Source organism: Anomalospiza imberbis, chromosome 3, assembly GCF_031753505.1.
Source record: "Anomalospiza imberbis isolate Cuckoo-Finch-1a 21T00152 chromosome 3, ASM3175350v1, whole genome shotgun sequence".
Taxonomy (NCBI): Eukaryota; Metazoa; Chordata; class Aves; order Passeriformes; family Viduidae; genus Anomalospiza; species Anomalospiza imberbis.
Window position 1 is genome coordinate 94,066,590 of NC_089683.1, and position 19,061 is coordinate 94,085,650.

Genomic DNA, 19,061 nt, shown 5'->3' on the forward strand with positions numbered 1-19,061 from the left:
AGTAAATTGTGTAAGATAAAGGTTTATATTTTTGGGTAGAAAATCTAACCTAAAATATGACTACTTAGTCCTAATGAAAAATATCTGTATTAGATCTCAAATATGAAGAAATTACATTGCTTGAGTAATTTGGAAGTTAAATGAGGTAGGAACTAAATAGTAGTGATTTTCCTCCATGTAATACTTTCAGCTTCATACAGTAAACAAAGAATTTGCTTATACTGCTTTTTTCTATGGGTTTGTTAGACAGTGCATGGCTTCTTCAGCAGTAGGTTTTGTATATTCTTGTTTGTTGTGAAGAACAAGCTGCCAAATACAGCCAGGGGGCAGAGAATACTCTAATGTGTAACTGTATTAAGTTATGTGAACAAATTCTTGGCCTCCGTAGAGTACTCTGGTAGCCACTCTGGTGGTTTATCTTCTAGTGTGGATGTAAATATTGTGCTGTACAGCAAGACAGGGAAATTATATACTTCAGGGAATAAAAATGCTGCAAGCAAATATAAACTGTACAAGAACAAACCAGAAGAAGCTTTAGAGCCCTTTGGAATTTGGAAAGCAAGGGTAGTGACCCACTATTTGCTCTTCTCCACTGTGTAGCATTGCACATCTTTCTTTTTATTGAATTCTTACATTTACTTTTCAACAATAAATCAGACAGTGATCAGTGTATGTCTCTATCTGCTAGTGTGACAGGCACAGGGACAAAAGACATTACTGCAGGAAGGTATTTCTTAGTTAGCACTTTTCCATTAATCTTAGCCCTGTGGCTCTTGGCACTTTGATGAGAGCCAGTCCGGTTCCTGTGGTGTTCAGCTTGCATTTGTGCTGAATCACCTGCTTGATTCATTGGCTGCTCAACACTTGACGACATAAGAAGAGCAGAGTGGAGTGGTCGGCATCCCTTTCATCTGAGTTAAGGTCTTTAAAAGGAGACCTGGATAGGCCAGAAGAAAAAACCTTCATATGCAGAGGGCAGCTCTTCCTGGGCCCCTGAAAAACTATCCAGGGGAGGTGTTGGTGGTTCCAGTGCAGCTGAAGACACATGACTCCCTTCAGCAAGACATGTTTTAGAAAGGCCAAGGAAGGTTCTGCTTCCAGGAGTTCCTTTCACTGTCATGTCTTTATTACTTAAATTTCTTTCATATTGGGAAGAAACAAATTTGCCCTTCTGTAAAATTACCAGCTCAAGAAAGGGGAAAGGAAAGACAAGTAAATGTCAATAGTAGTCCCATCTGCTTCCAAAGGCAGAGTAACCATGTTTATTTCTAACACTTGTGTTGAAAAGGGGGGAGGCCAAAGGAGACTGGAATGTTTCACCCCACCTTATCCAGGCCTTTCTTCCGGCTGAAGCTTGAACTGGTGCAGCAGATGGACAATGTCATCTTGTTGATAGAGAATTAACCTTTAGGTTCTAAACAGACTCCATAGCCTGCCTAGGGCTTCTTATGTTCTAAGTGTATGCAGCCATACATCTAGCCAAAATAACAGAAGGCCTACTTGTGTCTAAACTGGATTCTCAACTGGTGTTGAATTTCTTCTGTGAATGAGCAGTTTCATTTCCTGGACTATTTAATCTTGTCCTATGTACGTGAACATTGAGATCATGGATATAATCATCTACCTCAGTAACTCCACAGCAGCAGGATGTCTTATTTCAGCAATGGCATGCTAAAATACCAGCAATCACTAAAATCAGACCCCAGGAATGTTTCCTGCACAGCAGGTAGATGATGTCCCATTAACAGAGGTGAAGTCATGGATGTGTTGAGAAAATTTCAACCCCGTAGTTTGGAGTGGAAACAGGTTTATACTTTGTACAAACAAAAACCAACCAAACAATGACTGTCAGAGACCTGTTTGATCATTTTCCTTAAGACTAAACATTCTTGTGAAAACAGCTTATGTTAATACTCTTGATGTTTCAGAGTGACCACCATCCACAGTAGATGCCAGTGTGTTGTGGTCCAAAGGATGAAACGCTGTACTAAGTGAAATCAGAGAAGCTGCAAAATTAGGACAGATAGTAATAGCTCTCAACTACTCACTTGTAGACTGAAGAAATGCCTCATCAAATTGGGTTTTGGAAAGAATTTTTGGATGCATAAAAAAGAATTTTTGGATGCATTAAATGACTGCTTCCCAGAACAACTAGTCTTTAGAAACCCACAGGAAAAGAGGCTGGTTTTGATTAGATTTCAGCAGTTACACAAGACCTACTAGAAGAGGTATTAGTGGGAGAGCCACTCTGTACTAGCCAGTCATAATACAATTAAGCTGAAGATTTTAGCTGAAGTGAACAAATCAAATAAGTTCAGAGCAAAGATATTCAGTACTCAGACTGCCACATTTCTACATTATTTCCTTCCAAATTAAAATGCCTGTCAAAAAAGAAGCCTTTTTGCAACCTGGTGGTAGATAAAAGCACTTTGTAGGAATCCAAGTGTACCTTGTGCTACAATCCAGAGTGAAACCAGAGTGTTTCTCATGGCCCAACAAAAAAGTTATGTGAACCTCATGGCAAAGAAATGAAATGGATAATGCACAGTGACAAGCTCATTGAAGACATTCCCACTCCGAATCTATGGTTTCTAGGAGACGGATCAGATGAGTTTGGGTAAGAACACAGAAAATAGGAGACTGAAATGATAAATTAGATGATATGCTGCTCTCAGCAGGTGGCATTCACCTGAACCTGCTGGGGGAGTGCAGAGGTGAATTGCAGAATTGCTGATATGTCACTGTTCAATAGAACATTACAAAAAGTGGTGTGTACCTGTCATAGTAGGAATAGAGAGGACTTCTGTTTTCTTCAGTGGAAAGAGATTCTGAGAATTTATATTGCATTTCTTGCAACAGAATGCAGAAAGATTAAGTGTAGTGTGCTTTGCATCCAGCAATACAAGCTAAGTATTCTGATTAAAAAAAAATAGTAAGTTTCTATGCTACCAGTTAATTGAGGATTTTTGGCTATAAATTATTAATCAAAACCCCACAGTTCTCCAGACTTTGTTCTCTGTGATCACATATATGCCTTTAAGGAATGTGAAAGCTCTTTGTTTTGTTTTCATCTGGTTTTTTTTTTGAAAAGAAAATGTCACTCTGATGGATTATATTGACATTTTGAACTAGATAGCATGTTTTACAGTAGAAATCCTGAGTGATCCTTACAGATTTGCCTGGGTTTCATATTCATGTTTTGACCTGTTTTTCAATGTGTCTCTTCTCTGAAAACAGTTTGAAAAGTTGAACTCCTGTAAGCCTTGGGGGCTTTGTCTCAGTGGTAGATGATACAATTTAACTGAAATAACAAAAGAAGCAAAAAAAAAATCTTCTTAAGAATGATATGTTAAAATTGAGTGCTCATTTTTTATTACTTTATTTTGAATGTTGTTTTACTGTTTTCTTTGTGTTTTGGGAAAAGGTAAATGGAAATACAAATAATTATGGTAATGCAAGAATTCAAGGTGGGGGGAAACTGTTGTGAGGGAAAAATGGATTCTCATGTTCAGAGATACACTCTTTCTTTTTTACTTTGCAGGATACTTTGACCCTAAGAGAAAAATCTTTCTATTACATTTTTAGCTGTTGTTTGTATCTTGCTTTATTTCTTCACCGAGAAATCTAACTTGTAAGATTTAATTTTTTACCTTAAAAAAAGAAATAGGCCATGCACTCGATAGTACTCTTCTCTTTCAGGTCCTGGTATTGTCTTTGTGATTTAGTATATTACAAAGTATGTAACTTCATAGAAGAGCCTTTTAATTAATCTTTCTGTTTACCTAGCAAACCTTTGGTTTGGTTCTTAATAGATTTAAGGTTGGTAGTGACATGTATTTAAATCTGTTTCAAATATTAAACTAATAAATACAGCACTATGAAAGTAAAGATGTGTTCTTGGCTGTCATGGCTGAAGATGTTAAAGAAGGGTGAGCTAATCTGATATTAGTCAACTACAGATCAAAACATCCATGAGTTTTCAGGGATGATTTCCTTTGAACTCTGGTGCAGCCAAGGAGAGCCCAGGGACCAGCACCAGCATTCCAAGGCTTTGGTGGCAGCTCGAAGACAGTAACATGTATGTCCACAAATACAGTTTCATGGTGGGCTTACACTAATGAGAGACAGCATAAGTCACAGTCCTGCCTTGACTTGCACTGAACCTTGGCTGGCAGCACGCCAAGGTGGTCAGTGAGCTCTGAAGCAGAGCATGGTTTCTTCCTGAGGGACAGCAGATTTGTGGAGCATCAGTTTGTGTCAGCTTAGAATGCTGTAGGAGAACCTGCGAATGAAAGACACGCTCAAATCAGAGTTGTATTAATTTTAAAATCATAGTTAATGTAGTACAGCTGAAATATGTAAATAATCTTCCATGTCTCCCTGACTGTTTTTTATTGTTGGAACTAGTGGATAAACCTTATTTCAGCAAAATGCAAACACGAAGAGGTTGAGTAAATAATCAAAGTGTACTTTTGGTGGTTGTTTATAGTAAGTTGTTAAATGCCTCTCCCATCTTTTCACAGAGGACATTTTCTCCCACCTTGCTAATTTATTTGCTTGTTCTCTTTTTTCCCTCCCTATGTTACACTTTATTTTACAGCGGTACAGAAAAAAAGAAGGAAAAACCTCCAGGACAAAAAGAAAAAAAAGAGGACTCTCATTCTAATGATCAAAGTGCACAAACTCAAGCATCACCTTCTCCCCAGCCCTCTTCACAGACTCTCCAAACACACAGGCAAACTCCAGAAAGCAAGAGTTCTGCTCCAACTAAAAGGTTTTCCCAGTACCACAGTACAGAACTAGAAATGACTGTTATGATTCTGAGTTCATATTTGACAACAAGTCATGTGAAATAGTTCTAATCTCATGATCAAGCTAAGGTTGGATACTTTTTCTGCTAGAGAAGATGCATTCAATATGCATTGCAGCAGAACAAATACATAAAAATTCATGTTTTTCTTTGAATATATTTTTAAAATTACAGAGTTTTTTTGTTCTCAGATTAAAATCCTAATACAGTAGATTACTTCTAATCAGCCATGTTTGTAAAATATTTAGTGATCACTCTAACTTGATTTTTCTCAAATACACTTCATCTATTTTGTCTGACATAGCTGAATTATGGAATGTATTTTCCACATGGCCATTATTATGTCTCATAACAGTATTTTTTAAGTACTAGTATCATTGCAACCCTTGGTTCAGAAATATTTGCTCTCAAATTGTTCTATAAAGTGACTGCAGTTTTGTTTATGTTGGTATTTTTTTATTTCATGGCCCTTCCCTTTTAAATTCCTGCTAGGTTGCAGGATGGCTTACTTTGATTTTTTCACATGAGTGAAGTTCTGGTTTTATACCCAGATCATAGAACTACTTGACTTAAGTAAATGCAAAAATTTATTTAGGATTGCCTCTTAATTTCCCACTCATTTTTGTGGGAATTAGTCACAGGGGGAAAAAAGGGTACATTTTAGAGATACTAGATTGCATTTTGAAGTCAAGAAAATGGCTTTTAAGATTTGGATGGTAGCTTCTGAGTTTCAAAACTGTGCTGATCACTTGGCATGGTTTCTTTTTGTTTTGTTTTGTTTTATTCATTGTCACCTTACTGTTTTGGAAGGTGCAAAATTTTTTTTTACTCTCTGGCACTTAGAGACTGAAACAAAATGTAAATTAAATTCATTACTCTGAAATGTACCCGTTTGGTTCACAAGATTGTTGTCTTGCATCACTTGAATTCACAGCTCTTGTAAATATTTAAACTTCCACTTGACTGGTGCATGTTATAACACTCCATAAAGGCTCTGTCTCCATGTCTTGCACAAACCTGTAAGTTGTCTGAAGCTGAACTTGCAGCCTGTTGTTCTCTTGCCTGGTATCTCCCTGTAAAGATGTCTGAAGTCTTGCTTACTAATCTTTTGCAGTGTGGGGAAAAATAAGTGCCTTTTTCAGTCTCCTAAGGGTTTAACTTGATTTGATTAACTTGTTTGTCACAGGACCTTTGAGCCTCTTGAGGTGCTGTAGAAGGAGCTTGCCATTTCTAAGGTTGCATTTCAGGACTTAACTCCTGCAAAAAGCATTTCTGACGGGATGAAGTGTGATACTGTTAGCAGGACATGTGCAAACTCTAAATGAGCTGATGAAGGATAATTTGGGCTAGGTAACGTTTTGAACATGTATTCTCTGATTTAGGCATATGTGAAATTATTGAACTAGTGACTGCAAAATTTGCAAATTCCCATTAGTGTAAATTGGCTGCAATAAGATTGTTGAAAAATTATGTCAGAATTCATGGATTTAACTGTCTGTAGTATCAGGCCAAACCTAGCTTGTCTTACTCATGCAATAAGTTTGCAGATATTTGTTTCAAAAAGATTAAAGCCATTATTGTGATTTAGTATGTGCTAACTGCAAAGCCTCTACATGAAACTTTAATCTGATAGAACTGTTTTGCCTCAAAAATCAATATGCTAAAGCTGGTGAACAGTTAATCAGGGAAAAAATTACATTGTTATCTACTTAATTGATTTTTTAAATATAGTTTATTCTTTAAGACTTATATACTTAGCCTCATTTTTTCCACTACTGTAATTTGTTAGCAATGTAGTAATGAAGTATAGAGTTATTTTGTTCAAGTCTTTATGTAAGAGCATTTGGAAATGGAAAAGAATAGATAAAACATGTAGGAATTGTCTTGCTCAATTGTTTTCATTCATCCAGTTAGAAATTTTTGACTAATCTTTTTTCCCTGTTTCATGCTGCAGCTTGAAGGAAGATCTAGCTCTGCTTTTGTCTCCTGCTGCTTGATCTGTCCATTTGCATATGAGTTCCAGTTGTTACATTGTTACATTATTATCTTGTAATTGTAAAAATTTTTTTGTTTCTTCTAGCATAAAGAAATCCTTGACTGTTGAAAAAGCTCACAGTGCTTGGGAGAGTTCAGATGACAGTCGTAACAAGCTGATGAGAGTAGCATCAACATCTAAGTTAATATCAAAAGTGGCAAAGAATGCAGACAAGTATGTATTGGTTTGGTACATAAAAGCAAGAGAACTTGAGAGTCAAAATATTATGAAATCACATAATTCTAGTGAACTTACTGGTGTGTATGCTAGGGCCTTTTGCATCTTTGTTTTTACTATGAGTACTTACATGACCTGCCAGTTTGGTGCTCCAGGTGCCCATGGAATTTTAAGATTATTATAAAGTAATTATTGTGTAAATATGTTTTAATATTGCCCATTTGGATTAGCAGAATTATGACATTTTATGGCTTAATGCCAGTGATGTGAAATTTCCAGCTTTTTTTTTTCCCTAATTAAAGCTGATTTGAAAATGCAAGTGTATTTCCTTGAGTCAGTTTCTGGATTTCACATAGGATATGTTTCCAAAGTAGACTGTAATAGTAGGAATATACTTTTATGATTTCAGATAGGGTCCCTCAATGTAACTGTTTAGCAGGTTCCTGGTTGCACATTCTAGATGACAGGCAGGGATCCTTTTCAGTGTCATTTTCAGCAGGTGATGTGCTGTAGCCAGTCATCCCTCTCCCAGCCTTCCTCAGCAGCAGGTTTTCTTGGTTTGTGGTCTCCAGTCAGTGCCTCTGGGGTTGAATAGCACAGAGGAGTTACTCCTGCTCCTTTCAGCACAGGGGCAAGAGTTTGCTTTTTGCTGTAACCCCACACTGTTGACCCCTATTGTGACCCACTCATGCCTTCAGTACTCTCTGCCAGTTGGGTTTCCCACTTTGTATTCACACACTTGATTTATCTTTTTGACTGATTCTTCTCCTATTTGCCAATATCCCCCTCAGTGTGCTGGCAGATTGTTCTAGCTAGGTGTTGTCTGCAGATTCCTAGATCTGCTCATTAATCTTCATTCTAATAGCCCTTAACTGGTCCAAGGCAGAAAACCCATCCCATTCTGAAATAAAGCACTTCAGACCTTTCAGGGTAATTGCCAGTTTTTTATGATTATGTCTGTAGTGCTCTCCTTAGCCTGCATCTAAGACTGTTGAATACCTAGTCAAGAGTGGTGCAAGTGCATTCCTTCTTCCCTGGGAATGGGAAGAACAAAAACAAACTAATCTTGGGTGTGGATAGTGGCACATTTACTAAAAGCTTTATGCTTAGCCTGAAGAGTTCTGCAGAGCAGTGGAGTGCTATGTGTGAGGGGATTATGTGTTACATATTTTGCAAGTATTTCCTTTCTTTTTATAATTGGTTTTCATTGTTGGAATTTAAAAACCCTTTGGCAATTTAGATTATAGCATGGCACTGCTGGATAATATTTTGGAATGACAAAACCCTCTGCCTTGATTTTTTTGCTGGGGTTTTAGCTATGCCGCTAAAATACCTTTCACAGTGTAATACATATTTCAGATTTGCTAAAAGTGAAAAATAAATTTTACTTTTGTTGATACTTTATATGTTCAGACATGGTGAAAATAGAAGTATTTTATTTCATTTTTCTGTGATTATACTTATTTCTGAGAGATCTCAAATGTTGCCCTTCTACAGTCTCTAATGTAGAATAAAAGTCAGGTATCTAACAAAAGCATGGAGAAGAAAAGATTAGTTTTAATTATTGTTAGAGAAAGCTGTCTGTTCATAACATGAAGCTTTTGTATCTTAACTATATTTGGCAAAAACAAAGCCTCAAACATGAATTGTAGATTATCACCTGCTTGAATAGTGGATGTTATATTGTTGCGTCTCTTGTTCTTAAGCTCAGATTTGTAACAGATGCACTGTTTGCATACAAGGACATGTATTAATAATCATTTCTTACTCACATTGTGTGCCACGTTTCCATAAGAACTGGTTGGTATTGTGCAAAGACTTATTGTTGTATTTAATTTATTGTTCCCAATTAGAAATGTTGGCCTCATCTGCTTGAAGCTACAGAGATCTTGTGCAAGGGAATAGAATTCAGCCCCTAATGTGGGCCCCAGGACAGAAATGTTTTACATATGCTTTGCACTATCAGGCCAGGATGTGAACTTTGTTTACACAGCTCAGTCTGTAAGTCAGTGCTGGGCTGTAAATCTGTCTGATAAGGTCGTAAGAAGTAAGAGGGTTCCCACAGCAGCCCATCATTCAGTGGTTTTCAGGCAACACTGGGAATCCACTTTAAATTTTTCATTTGGCAGTGTGGTAAAGGATGATTCCACCAACAGCCAGAGATTACTTTCCTCATGCATATGCTTGACCCTTTGTCAGTGTTACAAAAATTTGACCTCCATCCAGCTAAAAATACTGGATGCCACTCAGGATGCCACTCATACCTTTCTGCTGAATTTCAGATTACATTCTCCTATCAAGGAGTGTCATTCTATTAAGAAGTAGGTCTGATGCTGGAAATTAATATTCTTCCCTTCCACAAAAAAAAAAAAAAAAAAAAAAAAAATATATATATATATATATATCACTGAGTTTTTTTATGAGTAACTCATTTCTGGCTCTGGTAAGGAGAGATGTTTCAACTACCCTCTGCTGAAGACTTCATGTTGCACATCCAGTAATGCTGCAGGGATCTGGTTTAAGTGAAACTGCAACTTGCTTACGTTTAATCCATGTCTCCAATAAAGTTAATTCCTAGAAAAAATTGTGCTGTTGTGTGCTGACAGCTTATTTTGACAGGTGTTAAATGCTTTGCATGCAGGACTGAGGATGTTTGGCAGCTTAAAACATTTGGTTAGTACAAGTTCTCACTCTCAAAATGGAATTTTCTGTGCACAAGGAACATGCCCTCTATAATTTATTTTTTAAAGCTTTTTTTATTTTGTAATTTTCAGAGTAATTCTTAGAAGCCCTTATGATAGGTCCAAAGACTAAGTTACTTGAAAGGTACAGTGAGCTGCATATAATAATATATGAATAAAAATGCACTACAATTATCCAGATTAGCTATTGAGCATCGTATCCTACAGTTGCACTGTACACAGAATCTGATGAGGTTGCCAAATGCAGTAATGGGTAAAAATTGATGGTATTGCCTTGATAAGAATTTTGCATATTATTAATGATAATATTTTGAATTTTTCCACAGGCACAAAGATGTCATTGTCAGCCAAGGTAAATAAAAACATTTATTTTTAAATACTGGATGAAGTTGAAAATATTTGCTTTTGACTGAATAGTATTTCCTGTAAATGAATACATTGGGACATACGCTTATGACACAGGGGTTTAGAGGTAAAATGGCATTAATCAACTCCAAGAATTCATTTGGGAAAAAGTTACTCCAGACATGTACATGAATCTTTAAAATTATGGAGAAATACCTCATCAGATTGGATCTTTAGTTTTGGTAGATGGGTGGTGGGAGGATTTGATTTATTTTTGTGAAACAAACCCGTTTCTAAAAAATTATTTACTCTATGTATATGTGCATAGACAGAGGTTATAAAAAACCAAAAATCTAAAATTTTGACCTATGTGCCAGTCTTCATCCAAGCACATGTGAGTGAGACTTTAGAAATAGTTTTAAGATATTTTATTTCTGTCCCATAACTAGCAAAAATGTCAACTCGTGAAAAAAACAGCCAAGGTAAGAATTAAGCTATGCCCTTTGGTCGCTTTCTTCTAATTTAGCATTCTCACAAATCTTTTATTTGGCTTTTCACCATCAAAGAGCATCAGTCTCTTAATCATTCTCTTAATATTTTAACTCTCTTCTCATGGAAATTTATATGCATATGCACATTGCAGTCTGTATGGGTACTATTTGGCAATAGTTAAATTATGGCACACATAATGGTGAAATTATGTGAGAGGAATATGTGTTCAAATGGAAGTCTTGCATTGTTGCCTAACATATCAGAGTATTAAGAACTGCCAACTAAAAGATTTGTTTTATCTCAGCTTTCTGTCTTGCCAATATTACAACATATAAATGCTAATTAGACAAGAACAGAGACTGAAGGTTTTAATAGTCTCCTGAAATGAAAAATGAGTCTCTTCTGAAGTGTATGTCTTTGCACCAATGAATCTTGCATTCTGTGGCTACCTTCTGCTGCTGGCTTGTTCAGTCAGGAAAAGGAGCCATCTATCTGAACATCGTGGGATGTGACAACAAAAGAAGTCCACTTCTGGTGTTGCAAAACTACTCTGCTTTGAATGTCCTGCAAACTGTACTGAAGCATGCAGTTTCAAAACTAAAGCATGTAACCCAAGCGCATGCTCTACACAACAGATCTATGTACAGGGGTTTTGTCTTGTGCTTTTTTGCTGCTAATTAAAAAAAATCTATAGTCTTCAGATTCTGTGCTGTCAGCAAGTTTACATTATTCACACTTTGATTGCTTTTGGTCTCCTTCAAAAAAGAAAAAAAAGCCCTCCAATTTTTTGAAAGTTAATATATGAATTGCTGGAATGAAAGCAGAAATCAACTTGGATCCAATGCTTTATCTTTTTCTAGTTCACAGAGAAATTACAAGTATAAAAATATTCTGAATTGATGCTTGCCAAAACCATCTTCAGAGACAAGATATGTGAAAGAAAACGAATAAGTATCAAGAACAAAGAAAAAATGTTTTATTATGCCATGGTGCTTAACACCAGCTGTGGAACAGTGCATATGTGCAGCACTGGCTACTCTAAAAGGAAAGCTAAACAGTAGTGGCCAGACCAACTGCAATTTAGCTTTGCAAGTTTTTGAATGAAACTATTATATTAAAAATACCTTTCCTAGTAAAAACAGCTTTTCACAAAACCAAGTTATATATAGCTAAAATACCTTCAGTACTAATTGTTTTCTTATAACGTGCTTCTAGAACTCCGATGGTTCTGCCCAAAATGGACCATCCTGAAGTTCTCTCATTCTAGTAGCTGTAACTTCAGTGGCCTCTATATGTTCCCTGTCTTCTGTGTTACTGTGCAGAGGATGTGATGCACGGGCCCCTTCCAAGTGTGTCATGCCATAGTCTGTCCTGAGCCTAACTGGAATCAAAGAGAAACATGATGCAGATAACAGGGCCCCACACATATGGAAGGTGGAGGGAAAGTCTTGTCATAGAAAATGCATTTGCTCCATTTTAAACACATGGAGTGGCAAAATGTAATTCTGTCTCTAACATGGGTACATATACAATTAGAGGATTCAAAGTTATTTGTTTTTTTGTTGTTGTTGTTTTTTTTTTTTTAATATGGACAATTGAATGTATTTTTGACAGGTTTTAGAGTGTGTCTGTATGTGTGAGACTGTTAGCTTTTATGTTGTGTTTGCTGCCACAGAAAAAAGCCTGTGTAGGTTGCTGTTGTTGCAGCAGGTTTGCCCATCCTTCCCAGTATAAGCTTAGCAATACTTGGTCACTTCTCCATCAGGACAGATGACTTTAGCCTGTTTTCTACTTGACAGTTTCCACATAAGTAAAACAATGTTCAGTTGGCACCTTGACCAAACTAGTCAGGAAGCTGAAGAGTTGCACAGACAGCATCATGTTTCTGAGGTAAATTCCGTGGACTTGGACAGTGTTGTCTTGGATAGGGTGGGATGAAGAGTTGCCCTTGCTCATGGTGTTCGTACAGAAACTTCCTGTTCTGGAAGGCAAGGGCACAAAAAGTTACAGCTGCTTTAATGCTGCTTTGTGGCTTGCCAGCCTTTGCCTCTAGGGGTGAGCAGTCTCTAGCACAGTGTTAATTAAGTTTCAGCAGCTCCCCTGAGCTGCTTATTTCACTGAGCTGTGTGTAAAACACTGTGTATGCTCCCAGCACTCACCTCCCATAAGGATTGCATCCATGTGCTTCCTAGACCTAGAAATTCTGTGAAGGAGGGTCTTGGGATGACTGCTGGTGTGCAAACTGTCAAGCTTCAAAGCAAATCTACAGTAAAAATACAACAGTGTCTTTATACACACATAAAATAAGTTTGGAATCACTGTGAAATTGCAGATTTTCATAGCAGAAGGTGTTTGCATAGGGTAATGGGATGGAAGACAACAATTTTTTGTTGCTTTGAACATCCTGGAATCACTTTGTTTCCTTTTTTGATTTAGCTAATAAAAAAACAGCTTTGAAATGTTGGTATGGTATAGTACCGCAAAATACACATGAATACATTTTTGCATGCTTGGAATGTAATTTTTCTAGCAGCAGAAGATACTGCAATTACATCTGTCTTCTGATACTCTGTGCAGATTCATTGTGGTTTCTGTTGGTGCCAGTATTAGCTATTAAAGTGAAAGACTTGGGGAGCAAGTGGGAGTTGTAGATGAGCTTCAGCAGTGAAAGGCATTAGCTGTGGTGTCAGAATTGGCTTTGGCTTGGTGTGGAGTCCCCCCGAGAGCGTTGCATGTATATGTCAGCAGCATGGGGAGTCACAGCCTGCAGCTGCCTTGTGGGCAGCCACTTGCTTTTCCTTGGTTAATCTCTGTGCCAAAGCCACAAGTGTTGCAGTGTCATCTCGTACCTTCTCAGTACCCAGTTTTGTTCCCTCAGTGCCTTTATCTCTCCCACTTGGGTTGAATTGCATATACTTCAAGTAAGGTTAGTCCTGAGCTTTATGCTTCTGGTTATGTGCTGCAGCAGAGGTCATAGGGTCAGTTTGTTTGTTTGTCCTTGTGAACCATCAGCCTTTTTACAGTAAAATCCAGTAGTAAAATTCTGTGAAAATCCAATAAAGCTATGGGTGAAATGAGCAGGTGCTTACTACAGCCTTAAAAAGACCCTAACTAAAGTTACTCTTAAATTCTTTACCAGCAGGTGTTTATAATTCCCTATTAAAGCCATCTTGCTTCTCACTTCAGCAGAAACATTTTTTAAAGTATTAATCATAAGGCGTTCATATTTTTATACCCAGAAGTAAAAGACCTGGCTTATTTTGAGATAAAAGGTAATTTATTTCCCCAAGATTGTGTGTTTGGGTTTGGTTTTCAGTGATAGCAGCTCCATATATGAATCACTTGTTCACTTATTATAAAGTAATAGAGGCACTTAAACTTTTTGAATGGCAATAAAAATCATATGTGAAGGAATTAATGAAAAACATGCACTGCATTCCTAAGTTGTTTTTTTTTTTTAATTGTGCTTTTTTAGTTTCCAGTACTTTTTCTTCTGTTAGTTTTACCGTGTTACAGTTTTAGCTTGACAGACAGAGCAATTGTGGAGCACACAATGGAAAAAATGTACCCTGCAGACAATGTGTGCTGTCTGCAGAGAGTGCAAAATTCAGTGGCTACTTCAGACTGCTTTCTCATCAGACAGTGATTTTGTATCAGATGGTTGCTGAAGATGCTCCTGTACTTGAGAGCAAATGGAGATCCCCATGTATCATTATTGGGCTTTGCACTCTTCTTCAGGCACAGTGCATATTATTAAAAACAATCAATACTGTCACAAAACCAAATTGTGTACTTGGGAGTTTTTGTCCCTGATTCTTGGTGAAGTCAGGATTCTATAATTTAAGCAGGAAGCATTTAGATAGCGTCTTATTGAGCTTGTTTTTGTCCAGTATTCCTGGTTCAGTCTTTTTCTTTTTTTTAATAAAAAGCTAGAGTTTAATATTAAACTTTGATTATTTCAGTGCTAATGGTAACTGTTGTTAATAGCTAGATTCATAATGACACCCAATAAATGAAAAAGCAAAGTTCACTTATCAGAGTATGTAAAATTAATAACCCAAGATCTGTTAAGAAATTTCAAAGCAAAGCTGTAAAATCATTCCAAATCAGGGCAAGTCTCTCATCTCCTCTATTGTATTTGACTGTTTGGCTGGCATTGCACCAGAGCTCTGTAACAACAGTGCATGTCTGTCTGTCAGGTTCAGCAGGCATTGGCACATAATAGCTTGGGGTGAGAGATGGCAGACCTGCATGTTGATTCCACTCTGAGGTTGAATGTAACGGTCTGGGCTTGGTGGCTGAATTTGGTTATTTGTCTCTGTGCTGTTAGCACTGGTTTAAATTAGAAACAGGCTTCCAAGCTCTTGTCCCTCAGGTTAGTGGTCCTGCAGAGTTCTTGGACACAGGCCTGAAAGCAGGAGGCTTGTGGGAAAGAAGTTATTTGTAGTTTTAAAAAGCATAGCTTCACTGGTCAAGGAACTAGAAGGTGAAGACAGATTAATAAATGTACCCTGGATGTGGTAGTTTATTGCATATTATTAGAGTGTTCTGCATGGCCAAGCTAGCTGGAGTCTTTTGTTAATCACTTTAGGGTGCTGCCACACATAAATAGAACTGAGCTGGGGTTTTAATGCAGCAGCCTATGTTGAACTTTCAAACTGGAGGGGGTGGGACCTACTGAAAAATAGGTAGTAATAATTTGCAAAATTACTGTAATAATTCCTTTAGAACTAAACTTGTGTGTGTATATATATAATCTACTGTTTGCTCATTAGACATCCCATTATGTACACACTTGCTAGCTGAAGAGCAGTTAATTACAGCACAGACTTGTGGGGCTGCCTTAGTGTCTTGTCTAATGAGGAATAGTGTAATATAAAATACATTCTCTAATATTATGTCCAGTCTTGTTGAAGAAATCATTAATTGAGGGTGAAAGTTTCTCACATGCCTCTACAAAACTACTTGATGGTTTCTTTTTGCGGCAGGTTTTTTGGAAAACAGGAGGATTTTGTAGTGTCGCTGTCTTCAGATTTCTGAAGTTTCTGAATAGTAGCTTTCATGTCTTCTGAATTGCTTTTTGCCCTAGATACGTCTGAGTTAATCTGCAAAGACTTCTTTGATCTTTTTTTTCCTGCTCCTTTCCTATTATTTTTATTATTTTACTTTGCAAGCCTTTCATATTCCCCTAAGAATATGAATCAGGGAAAGTAATACATTTCTTAAGTGCCATTGCATGAGTCTTTCTGTGTGCTGGCTTCAAGGAAGCACTAATTTCAGCCTTTCAGATGGTTTGTATTGCAGTATCTTTGCTCTCTGTTATCACTTGCAGGGTTTTTCATTGGCCTTACCTTCCAGCTTGCTTTCCCTGATTTGCTGGGTTTAAACTTTCTTCCAAATGTGAATTAATAGAAATTGTTGGGAGTTGAATTTTAATGTTACTGAGCTGCATTTTCTTATTTCTTCAACTTTTTTTATAAGGCCTGATTCAGAGCTTATTCATGCTAGTGGGAATCGGCTCTTGGTACAAGGAGACTGGAGAAAACTTTCAGTCAGTTCACTATTATTTTGCAAATTTTATTTGCCCGTAGTTTTAGTCAGTCCTGGATTGCCATGCTTTATCAACGGGTTCCTTGCATGCAAGGTAACTATGCTGGATTACAGTGACCGTCAGAGAAGATGCACTCATTTCCTCGCAGGTCAGGCAGGCTTCTGGAGCTCCCTCTCATTAGCAGCACCTTGTTTCACCAACATATTTATTCCTTTCTTCTCTTTCAGGCTGTAAACTTACAAAGAACTTGCTGTAGGTACTTTGGTTGCTAACATCTGCCTCCAGCCTGCTGGGACCTATTTGGCTTAGTGTTTACACTAATGAACTTAACACAGGAAAGTAGAAGCGCTGAAATTTCACTGAAGATACAAAGCTGAGAGGCCAAACCGATAGAGTTGGAAGCTGAGATTTTAATACAGTAAGACCTAGATGTTCCTGAGGCTGGAGTAGTATTAAAAAAATTAAATTATTCATGCAGGAGTTGCTAACAGTGTTCTAGCTATAAACAGCTGCTTGCCAGAATTAAGTGGTAGGGGAAAGGGCTATAACATGCCACTTAATTGTACGAAGATTGAACCACTCACTTATTTTGATAACACATATGCAGTCCCAGGATGTATTAGAAGTAATTCTAATGGAGATGGAGGCCTTGTGGAAAGTGTTAATGCATCAAAACCCTGGTAAGGTTCTCCTCTGTAATACTGCATGCAGCCATAACCATAAAGGGTAAGTTTTGTTGTGCTGTAGAGACAGACTAAACCCTTATTATGCAAAAAGAGAGTTAAATAGCTGGATGTTTTTATTTTTTCAGAATATGAAGGCTTGGAGGATTGCTGTTTTCATGCTCACCCAATTCACTTTCTGACAGGAGATGGGCAGACCTGTGCTGAAGTGAGCAGCCATGCTGTCACACACACAGAGAAAGAAAACAACCTGGTCTTATGTTATTGTCACCTGGAAGTTGAAAAGTTTCCAACTAGTAGTAGGAGGAGGCTTTTGGATGCTATTCTGAAATCAGCACTGTGTTTGTGTCTCTCTCAGTGACAGCCAAGGCTCTGCTCTCCAAAGCAGGTGCAACAGTACTGTGCACTGTAAAAAACATCAATGCAAGCAGAGAGAGGGCATTGTGGGGCATGTTTGGTATCTGTCAGGCTGGACTAGGCTGAGCTGAGCCAAGCCATGGTGTTCCTCCAGCTCATTACATTAATTTGCATTAATTTGCAAAGCCACATGCCTGAACAGTGTTCAAGACTACCTTTAGATGTGCCCTCACCATATCCTGATTTCTCTCTTGGTGTCTCTCCTTCTGAGCAGTGTTTCATGTCACTTCAGCTGACTGGGGCCACATTTTAGTCAAATTAAGTGCTTCTGTGTCTTTGGGGCTGAGTTAATAATTTCCCCAAACCTCTGAGGAACCCACAGAGAGCCAAGACCTGCTTGGAGTCTGCTTACGTCCAGCACACCCAGAGGGCTGCTAGTGGGGCTAATAAGCCTGAGCCAATCCTGGGAGTATAAATTGGGAGCGCTGATCCTGTGTTCCCTGGCACTTGTGTAAAGAGATTGTTGAGGCTCCAGAGGTGAAATATTGTGGAGCCAAACAGAGTTTGGCAAGGGCTGTGAATTTGAGCTCAAAGCTGCACAAAAAGCAGCTACAGCTGTACCCCTGAAGAGCTGGCTTCTGGAGCCAGGTCGCTGCAGCTGCTTGGTGCTACCTTTTGTAGCAATTCTGGGCCTGAGCTGTTACTTATTGTGTGCTGTGGACAATCCACTGCACCTGTGTGTGCTACCTACAGGGCCTCAACTGTGCTTTTCGTTTGGTTTGATCCATATTTGAAAGGATTTATGGGATGTCTGCAGTTGCAGATTAATTGACTCAGCAAGTGCCAAGGATTCTTCATGTTATACCCTCCTAGCCCATTTCACACACATTCCCCAGGCTCACCTTCCCCAGATGCTTCTGCTCAGTGGATATTGGGATCTGAACATCTCTTTATATGGAACAAAATATTTTTACTTTCATGCCTAGTGTTTTCAAGCTGGTAGATACCAGAATTGTCTAGGATTTTTTTTTTTGGTTGGAGTCTAGTGAGTTTTTTACCCATTCTCTTTAAAAGTTTTGACTTTTTTCTCCCTTGTCATCCCTTACATACATATCTGTCATAATATGACCAAGGCTCTTTTTTCCCAAAAGAAGGAAATAAAAGTCTAGACATGCTGCTTTGTATTAGAAAATTCTGAGGCTGCAGGAAAGGATTGTAGTCTAATGTTCTTGATCATTCAGTTGAGCAAGTGTAGTATGAAAGAGTTAAATCACTGATTTTCTTAACTTGCAAATACAAGAATTTGGCTTCAGGCAATTAACTGCTGTTTGAGAATGGTGTTGACATGCTGTCATCCCCTCTAGTATTTCAAAAGATTTTTACATTAATATTGTATCTGCCCTAGAGGTTATTCTAACTAAAGGAAATTTACAGTCTTAGACAAAAAAAAAAATCTTTCAATGGGTTGTCTCTTTTTCTAATCCTTCTGCCTCTTGAGGAAGAGGCTTAATCAAGTTTTACCTAGCCTGTGTCTTTCTAACAAGTGTTTTAAATATGTATCTTCAAAGGTAATCTTGAGTAAATACAGCTACTTAAAAAAGGTAAAAAAAATGTTCTTTCTTTAATGGGAAACTTCAGAGAGCTAATTTGTGTCTGAATGCCCCGTAGATATTCTTTTCCCTGAGCTCCAGGAGAGCCTCTTCTGCCAGAGGCTTTACTGAATTCCTCTTGGACTCTTCATGCCTCTCATCTGCAGAGTCCAACAGGGGCAACTGCCTCCATCCATAAAAATTTCAATTGCAGGTTGTCTCCTCTGTTCTAAGCAACAATGAGAAATTTGATCTTAAATTTGTGGTGTCATTTGGCACTGATCTTGTGGAACCAGAAGTGTCAAGCTCAGTGTTAAATC

The 19,061-nt window shown here is 37.9% G+C and overlaps 1 protein-coding gene across 8 annotated transcripts in view; it reads left to right on the top strand.

The window, feature by feature from the left end:
* EML4 (EMAP like 4) overlaps window positions 1-19,061 on the top strand; it is a 146,911-nt gene that overhangs the window by 89,630 nt on the left and 38,220 nt on the right. For 3 of the 8 annotated variants that reach the window (XM_068185829.1, XM_068185830.1, XM_068185826.1), the window contains exons 4-7: window positions 4,601-4,774; window positions 6,891-7,019; window positions 10,051-10,076; window positions 10,519-10,551. In XM_068185829.1, coding sequence (XP_068041930.1) covers window positions 4,601-4,774; window positions 6,891-7,019; window positions 10,051-10,076; window positions 10,519-10,551 — 362 coding nt within the window. The remainder of the gene's footprint in view (window positions 1-4,600; window positions 4,775-6,890; window positions 7,020-10,050; window positions 10,077-10,518; window positions 10,552-19,061) is intronic. The other 5 variants (XM_068185827.1, XM_068185831.1, XM_068185832.1 and 2 more) reach the window with 5 other exon arrangements.